General features: G+C 48.7%; 1 protein-coding gene across 1 annotated transcript; it reads left to right on the top strand.

Annotated features, from left to right (window-relative positions):
• The first annotated feature begins 411 nt into the window (after window positions 1–411).
• Window positions 412–5,475, top strand: LOC146835220 (uncharacterized). Its single transcript, XM_085600176.1, has 2 exons — window positions 412–2,031; window positions 5,154–5,475. The coding sequence occupies exons 1-2, from the start codon at window positions 774–776 to the stop codon at window positions 5,168–5,170; spliced, it is 1,275 nt and encodes a 424-aa protein (XP_085456302.1). The 5' UTR covers window positions 412–773; the 3' UTR covers window positions 5,171–5,475.
• The last annotated feature ends 4,151 nt before the right edge of the window (window positions 5,476–9,626 follow it).

Raw genomic sequence — 9,626 nt, 5'->3', positions numbered from 1 at the left:
AAGTGCTAATTTATTGACAAGTTCATACGCTGTAATTTGTTGTTGTTGCGAAGCGCTGCTCTAGCTATTACGAAGCGCTGCTTTGTGCGCGATTCGTTCGTTGTTTATGTTTCCTTGAGTTATTGTTCTTTGAGGCGCTGCCTTTCATGCGCGTTCGCCGTCAGTGCGAAGGGTGGACGGAGGTCTTAGCCTCCTCGAGTGTTTATGTGGTTTGACTTTATTTTCAGTAGCGCGAAGTCGCTGCTGCCGTTTCTGTGTCCCGTCGGTGAGTTTCTCTCACGTCACTCGGGTTTGTGGAGCGGGAGGAAGGGGAGCGAGGACGCGCGTCTGCCTGACGCGTAGTCCTCTTTCACTATCTATGCGAGCCTGAGCCAGCGCGCATGCGCGGCGGCCATTTTGCCCGCGAAAATTAGTCGGGCTTGAATCGAACACAGAGCAGTGTGTTTTTACTGTTCACGACCCGTATTTGTTCCGTTTTTTCAACGGAAAAGGCTCGTTTTGGCTCCCCAGACGCCCTTCTGTTTCTACAGTCAGTGGGGCTGTATAATTCAGCATAGGCTTTGCCTAGAGTGGGATTGGTGATTTGTGTTGTGCAAGCCCTCCCTCCCTCCACATCTAAACCTTACCAGTCGGTGCCTTCTTTGGTGCCTATATTGGGGGCTTGCCTGGGGTTACCACTCCCCCTGATCTCCTGTGTGAGAATATTGATTGTGAATTTTGCGGATCTTCACAAGTAATCCTCAGGGTCATTACTTGCTCACTGTGTGGCCACTATGTCTGAATTTTATGAAGAGGATTATTATTATTATGATGACGAAGACCCTTCAGGGTCCATGGAATATGACCTCGTTGAGGCATTGGACGCAGGCGTGCAGCAATCTGTCAATTCCGCATTGGTGAGGGCGATCGCGCCATTGAAGCGCCACCTTTGCTCTTACGCAAAGAAGCAAGGCTGGGTTCCATCCTCAGCTTCTCGTCCTACACCTGGGGGCAAGGCAAGAACGAATCCCCATGCTGCAGATTTTGCTAGGCTCGCACGCTCGATGGCGGAGCAGGAGCGTTCTTCTCCTAGAGAAGCGACAATTACCGAGATCTCTCAGGAGGATGATGGCCAAGATACCACACCTGATCCTACAACGGACGCGGAGGAATCTCCGCCCCCTTCCAAGAAGGCACGGAAGGAGAAGCACTCTGGCCCGTCCGCATCACCTAAAGTGCTTACGTTCGAACCAGCGGACATTATCCACCCTAATTCATCTGCCTGGCTTCCACCGCAAGAGGTAGCAGATTATGTTCAAACCCATCTACGTCAAGCATTTGATACGGATGTACGGGCACGACTACGGTCGGAATGCCCGCGACCGGAGCTAGCAGATAAGGTGGCGGCTACCCCGGAGGTGGACCCGTCAATGTTGACGTACTTGAAGAAGTACTCAAAAGATCCTAAGAAGGGTTTAGACAGGTCCTGGCGATCCTGCCAGGATAAACTACTAGACGTCATTGGCCCCCTGACCAAGATTCTCGAGATCGGCTTTAGGGCCAAGGAATCCTCCATTGCAATTAGCCCTGATGAATTGATCGGATGGGCACAACGGGCAGTATGCCAGCTGGGCAATGCTAATTGTGCATTGTCGACGGAACGACGCAGGTCCATTCTACTAAAGTTAGATCCCAGACTGGCCGAATTATCTACGTCGGAATCGGGCCCGCTAGCCCAAGGCCTCCTGTTTGGTCAACCCTTTCTCAAGGAGCTTACCAAGTTTGTTGCCACATTTAGTGGGCTTGACAAGGCCCAGGGTTCGTTAAAGCGGGCTTTCCGCCCGGTTTTTGGCAGGGCCGGACGCTTCCGGGGGCGCTCGTTCGGCCGGGGATATAACCAAGGCACCCAACGTGGACAGCAGAGAGGTGGTTACCAAGACAGCTCGGCCAACACCTCCAATTTTTACCCTTCACGACGTTCCAGGAACAGGTTCCGCAAAGGTGGCAGATTTGGAGGAAACTCCAACAACCAGCATGATGCCGGAAATTCAGGTGAGCCTCATTCCCTTCTCGGAGGTGACATTGGGGGGAAGAGTGGCATATTTTCTAGAGAAATGGCGCGAAATTTCGCAGGATGCATGGGTGTTGCAGACGGTGCAGGGGTACAGGCTGGAGATGTACGCCTCCCCTGTGCAACACTCCCGCCCCCCCCCTCTGTATTTTTCCCGACAAGATCAGAACTTTATCACGGCAGAAATCAGTTCCTTGATGCAAAAGGGCGCAGTGGCGCCCTCCGAGCTTCACCCTCACGGTTTCGTGAGTACTGTCTTTCTCGTAGACAAGAAAGGAGGCGGTTCCCGCTTAGTGCTAAACCTCAAAGAATTCAACTCGTGGATTGTTTACAGGCACTTCAAGATGGAAGGGATCCATCTACTGCGCGACCTTCTCCAGGAAGGAGACTGGATGGTCCGTTTGGACCTAAAGGACGCGTACCTATCCATTCCCGTTTTTCCACCTCACAGGAGGTTTCTGCAGTTTGTCTGGGGGAAGGTGTGCTACGAGTACAAGGTCCTCCCGTTCGGTCTGTCGTCAGCACCGTGGTGCTTCACGAAGCTTCTGAGACCGGTGGTGGAAACTCTCAGAGCCCGGGGAGTCCGCCTCATTATATACCTGGACGACATAATTATTTTGGCGTCCTCCCGTCAGACGGTTCAAACGCACCTCAATTGGGCGATCAATCTATTGCAGAGCTTGGGGTTCATTGTCAACCCGCAGAAATCAATGTTAATCCCCTCTCAGTCCATCGAATTTCTGGGGTTTACGATCAATTCCGTGACGTGTCAACTCTTGCTGCCGATGACAAAAATCAAGGCGATCAAGAAAGAGTTGCGGGCCACCCTACTCAGGCAGACGACGTCTTTGAGATCTTTAGCCCGCATAGTGGGGCTACTAGCTTCTTCCATCCAGGCGATCTTCCCGGGCCCCCTTCATTATCGGGCCCTTCAGAGGCTCAAGATCCGACATCTTCGGAAAGGTCTCAGTTATTCAGAACAGATACCTCTCTCAGAGGAGGCGAGACTGGAGATGGATTGGTGGTTAAACCACATGGAGGCCTGGAACGGCCGAGCGCTATTCGGATCGACCCCGGATGTGGTGATCGAATCAGATGCCAGCCGGTGGGGTTGGGGAGCCCGGTGCGGCACGTTGTCCACGGGTGGTCGCTGGTCGCCAGACGAACTTCAGTTGCATATCAATTGCCTGGAACTGTTGGCTGGTTCCTTTGCGATCAGATGTCTGTCACCGCAGAAAGCAGATTGTTGCATACTCCTTCGGATGGACAATATCTCGGCGGTGCGCTACGTCAACAAGCTGGGCGGTACCAGGTCACGGATGTTGGCGGAGATCGCCAAGGACTTCTGGCACTTCTGTCTACAACACAGAATTTCGGTGGTTGCGGAATATCTGCCCGGTTCCAGCAACCAAGTGGCCGACTGGAACTCCCGCCACCTACAGGACTCCAGCGATTGGAGGCTGTTGCCCACAGTGTTTCGGCACCTCACCCACCTTTGGGGCCCTTGCCAGATAGACCTTTTTGCGTCTCGACTGAACAAGCAGGTTCCCCAGTTTTTCAGTTGGAGGCCGGACCCGGAGGCGTTAGCCACGGATGCCTTCCTGCAGGAATGGCCGAAGTCCCTCTGTTACGCGTTTCCCCCGTTTCTCATGATCCCACGGGTTCTAGCTCGATCACGAACCTTTCAAACGGAACTCATTTTGATCACTCCTCTATGGAGGGCTCAAGCTTGGTTTCCAGTGTTACTGGACATGTGTTGCGAGATTCCGATCCTCCTTCCTCAGTTGCAGAACCTATTGCTGGACCCTCTTCAGAATCCCCATCCTTTGGTGGCCTCGGGCCAACTTCCTCTCGTTGCTTGGCGGGTTTCAGGGACAGGTGGAGTGTCCCGGGCCTTTCGCGAGAAGCTAATAACTTCATCAAAGAAGCTTGGTCGGCCAATACCCACAAGCGATATGCCTCATCTTGGAAAAGGTGGTGTGATTGGTGCGCTCAACGGGACGTGGATCCCGCTAAGGCGCATGTGTCTTTAATGGTCAACTTTTTAGCTTCTATGGCGTCCTCCGGGTTGGCCTACAGGACGGTCAACAATTTTCGGTCCGCCATATCGGCAGGGCATTTACCTGTAGAGGGAAAGCCCATTGGGGAACATCCTTTAGTTTGTAAATTACTGAGGGGAGTCAGGATGGTGAAGCCCCCTTGCCCAAAGTACTCTCACCTGTGGGATGTCTCTCTTGTCCTCCGATTCCTGGAATCCTGGCCAGCCAATAGGTTCTTGTCTCGTAAACAGCTCTCGGCTAAGCTGACTATGCTTTTGTGTCTCGTTTCTTGCAAACGGGTTTCTGACGTCCGAGCTCTGGATTTAGCGGGGCGTAGATTTACCCCGGAAGGGGTGTCCTTCACCTTGTCCAGGAGAACGAAGTGTAACACTGCTTCAATCACATACCCGGTTTTTCCTAACAATCCTAAACTGTGCGTGGTGCAATGTATTAAGGATTACGAGGTGAGTACTGAGGAGTTTCGTGCTGATATGCAGGGGCAACTACTTATTGCTTTGCAAAAGCCTTTTCGCCCAGTGACGCCAGCTACCTTATCGCGGTGGATGCGCTGGCTCATGAGCGAGGCAGGGATTGATATCTCCAAGTTTGGGGCTCACTCTGCGCGCGGAGCCATGGCTTCCAAAGCATTTGTAACGGGTGTGAGCCTAGTGGATATCATGAATGCAGCTGACTGGTCTAATGAAAGTACCTTTAAAACGTTTTACTATAAGCCGATTGTCAATGTTGCTTCAATGGTGGTGGCTCAGCTTTGAACAAGCATAATCGGAGCCTCCGGTCCTGACATAGAATTAAAAATTTGCGAACATTCGTGACAAGAATTTTCAATTCTATTAAGGACAACGGAGGCGAGGATTATCCCGCCCAGAAAATACATTGTCTAATGTACTGCTAACGTACTGCTATTTCAGGATTAGGATACTGTATGTATTGAATCATGCTATTTTGCATTTCTGTGTATTTTTCCCCACCCAAATCTCTCATGATGTAATGCTGTTACTTTTACAACCTTAAACGGTTTTTACGGGCTGTTTCCTTTCTTTCAGGTACTGACAACAAGTAAACCTGAGTGTGGTCTATCGGCGATGAATCGCTTTGCAGTTGTTTCGCTCTCAAGCAAGTTTTTCTGGACCGGGATCCAGTGCGACGTTCGGCCCCGTTGGGCACACAGTTCGTTGGTGGGAGAAGACCCTAGCTGTCGGTGTTCCTCAAGAGCAGGTCGTGCATGGACTTACGTACTGTAACAAAGAAAGAGGACTCTATGTGCTGACAGGGACCTTTTATGGAAGAGACTCTATGGTTGTCACGTGGTTTTATCTTTGTTTTTCATTGGCTGCTGTGAGCTTCCTAGTAAAGATTGAGAAGCATAATCCTCGCCTCCGTTGTCCTTAATAGAATTGAAAATTCTTGTCACGAATGTTCGCAAATTTTTAATTGTTTCCGTGATAACTCTCAAGGGAGACAGACCGGGCAACGCGCAGCGAGACGCACACGCCCCCAAGCGCGCGCGCGCCACGCTCCGCCGACCGCCGGGCTTGCTTAATAAGTGCCATGTATGATTTTGGACGTTTCAGCGTGTTTTGGGCTTCTCTCGTTAGGACTTGGAGCTCGCTGCGGAATTTTTCTTTAATGGAGATAGTCCTTGTTTTGTGTTTCGGAGCCGGTGCCACTAGTTGTGTTGCAGCCTGTCAAGCGCGCAGATGGCCCAAGTCCTACGAGCGATCGTCGCGACCCCGCGCTTCCCCGCCCCGTGAAGGGGCATGACGGGTCCTTCCCGGGGCTGTGCTGCTACCGCCTGCGCGCTAGCTGCTGCACTACTGTTTCTCTACTGGCCGTGGGATGGACAAGGTACAAAAAGCTGCGACATGAAGAAAGACCGCACAACTGCTCATACGTAGCAGGGTTGAGTCAGTCCCTACATTACTCTCTAGCAGGCTTATTAGGGTCACGCATGAAGCAGTGTGCTTCATGTTTCTATTTATTTTTAAATGTGGACAAATACAGATATATGGCTTATTTGAAGTGACAGCATACGAAGTTTAAAACTGGGTGACATCTCCTTAAATAACTCCATACCTCGAAATTTGTTTGTGGTATTAAACTATTATTTTACCATATTTTTCTATTGTTTTATTATATTTGTCCTTGTAAAACTAGACAGACGTCAAAGTATGAGTGCACATTTATAGTTAAATTTAGAAATATACATTTTACAACTTACTTTGTACACAAGACTCAACAATAACTACAGATAAATACTGATAAGATGGCCAAAAAGACTTTTGAATTCATAGAGAGAGAAATGTTAAAAAAAAAAAATCGGGAGCCCTCATCATAACTTTATCCATTGTCAATAGTTTGTTTTACCTTAAATGGTAAAGTTATCACACTACTTTAAACTTTCTCTTGGTCTGTATCAGAGCAGCAGAAAGCTATGCACATTATCAATACAAAGAAATATGACAGGTATCAGTTGTGCAATCCAACCTTCTCCATATATAGTTTTCAGGTATTCTTCATAAAGTCACAGATCTTAGGGGCATATCAACAAGGGCTTTATCTCTGCTTTTTTGGCTTTAAAAGCCAAAAAAGCAGAGATAAAACTAGCGCCCTATCAACAACAGGGTGCTAACACGCAAATTTGCATGTTAGCACCCTTTTACTCTACGCTTCCCCTTGCATCTCTAATGAGATGCAAAGGGGGCGTTCCAGAGTAAAATAATAGGAGAAATGTCGCTAAGCGCAGGTCTTTGAGCCACGTTTTGCTAGCTGTTGATAGATCTGCTGCCCCCCCCCCCCCCACCACCTGCTGTTCCGATTTGTCCTGTGTAGGGTGCATCACACAGTTGAGGTCCCTGCCAATTATAAATGGGTTGTCTGAAATCCGAACTGGATCATTGGGATGGGGAACTTTTCTTGCCCCATGTTTGGGTGTAAATTGTTGCTATAGTCATAGGCTGGCCCACCCATTCTCTCACCACGACCATGTCGCCTGCCTCTTTTGTCTATTTTGACCATCTTTTCCCCAAATGTGTGTGTGTAATGCAATAGTACGGCACCTCTAGATTTCTTGGTGGGGGCAGCTGCATAATATTATGTAGGGAAGCCCGTAGAGAGTAGTTGGTGCAGGTCTTAGCAGATGAGTCTCTTGTAAGAGACATGTATCTGTTCCCAGTCTCATAAGCTTCCCTAGGATGCTCCAACGTTGTATGGCACTATATTCAATTGTGTGTTTCCACCCATCACATGTGCAAAGGTGTGGGGAAGTTCTGCACAGGGTATTCAACACGAGAAACAAAGGCAACAGAACTTATTAATAGTGCCTCTAAACTAATATTAACTATTTGCAGATTTTTCAGTGGGTGGAAATGGCTTGTAGGCGGTCCCTGTAGTACGCCGCTTCTCTCGCCCTGCCCTGACGGCACTACTTCAAACGAGCGAGAGGTATGGTCGCCATGAAGCAGCCCTGAAGCATGCTCAGACCTCGGGTTTGTTGATTCACTAGCCTGTTCGTGGGAACAGGGCTATGGCGAGTTCTGGAGACCAGTGTCCTGCAGAAATTGAATACTGGTGACGTGACACAGCGAGATTTGGCGGATCTCAACTGACTATCGGGCTTTAAGGGCGGTTCATCTGATTGCTTAAACTCGCAACGAAGTTTATAATCCCTGGTGCCCTTCTCCCCAAAGCAGAAATGCGCTCTTAGGGTTCCATAACTCACCGAAATAAGCATAGTATTTGTTTGATAAGGGAGGGGACTCGTTTGTGGTTCTTGCCATTTTTGGAATTTTGCGATGATTATGAAGTTAAAATCATTTAAAGGAGGCATTTATGCAAACAAGGTGACCTCCACTAGGAAGTGTGCACGATTGGCAGGGGTGGCTTGAGAGACTCCAGTATGAACTGACCAAGCAGCATTAAGGCGAAAGTGGCTGAGAATTCTCATGATGGGCTGCTGGTGAGCTGGTCAGTGTCTGAGATAGCAGTATCTGAGCTGGCATTACGAGACTATGCTGCTGAGCAACCAGAAATAATTGGACCCCAAATGGCTGGGTCAGATACCGGCAAGACTAGAGGCTCACAATTCGGTAAAGTGTAAAAATGCAGCACTTGTGAGAGAGGAGCAGCCTCCTGCGGGTGACGTTGAGGATGAGGCAACTTAAAACAGAAAGGTTGATCTAAAACTTCATGAGAGACGTGAATGTTCTCCATCCCTGGCCCCAGTAAGAGCCCAACGGGGCTGGATGGGTTGCAAAATCAAACTGGAACACATTATGAACAGCAGGACTATGGTGTTCTTAATCCCTTTTCACAATAAGCCATGTACCCTGAGTAATACATCTGCGCCGAGCTCGGTGTCTGGACTGGAGTCGACACCCCCTATTCCCTCAAGTCCTTACACTTCACCAGGGCAAGCTGCATTAGATATTCTGATCCCCAGCAGGAATGAGGCTTTGACTCCGGCAGTGGAACTAGTACATTCGAGTCTTAGGGGGAATACCACATCAACTGAAGGTCTGAAAGTAACTGATTTTCCTGTTGCTTTCCAAGGGGTCTTATGTGAAATTCTTGATGAGGTAAAATCAATGAAAAACTGCAACAAGTAATTGCTAAGCAGGTCACAGAACGCTTGTCCAGCCTTGAGGGGAAAATATCACAAGCACTCAATGCAATGGAAGAGATGCAGCAGTGTATCTCTGATTGTGAGGATAAACTGACCCTGTCCTCCGGGACAATGCAGCACTAATGGAAACAGCCAGGGGCATTAAGGATCAAGCAGGAGGACTAAGAAAATCACTCAAGAAGGTCTAATCTTAGAATCATAGGTATTCCGGAACATTAGGACGCTGAGAGTCTGATCACATATGTGAATAATTTTATTAAGGAATACGCAGGACTTAACTGTGCATGCGCATCACGTGCCTGGTCAAGCTATGGCCAAATCTAAATATCCTCACATGTTATTAATACATTTTGCTGACTTTCGGGTTAAAGAGAAGGTTCTAAGAAAGGTAATTCAGGAGAAAGCAATGCATATGAACAATGAGTATTCAATCCTATTTTTCTCAGGCATGACTGTGGAATCTAAGTCCCAACCCCTTTTTTTTCTCAGGAGTGGCAGTGTGGGTGGTGGTTTGGAGGGGGGGGGGAGCGAGAAAGCATGGCACAAAACGGTGCCAGATGAGCGAAGGTTGGGTCTCACAGGTCACAGGGTAGGGGGGCATAGAGGTTATGGGAATTGAGGAGGTGGCACTGGAAAAATGGTCGTTTCATGGCTCAGTTTGATGCTTTGTTACAGGAAGTGGTAAAATCTCTTTATATTGCACGGTGAGAGTGGCTCGATTTTTGAGGGTAATCTCTTGTAATATAAATGGACTAGGCAATAGACAAAAGTATATGGCTGCAGTTAGTTGGTTAAAATTATGTAGCTCGAGCGTTCTCTTTTGGCAAGAAACCCGCTTGTAATCAAATACTCCTAAACTGTCCATTGCCTCGTGGCATTCCTTTGATTTTTTTTC

The sequence above is a fragment of the Triturus cristatus genome, chromosome 4_2 (genome assembly GCF_964204655.1).
Source record: "Triturus cristatus chromosome 4_2, aTriCri1.1, whole genome shotgun sequence".
Lineage (NCBI taxonomy): Eukaryota > Metazoa > Chordata > Amphibia > Caudata > Salamandridae > Triturus > Triturus cristatus.
The sequence above is the reverse complement of the archived record's forward strand: the minus strand, read 5'-3'. Positions and strand labels throughout refer to the sequence as shown.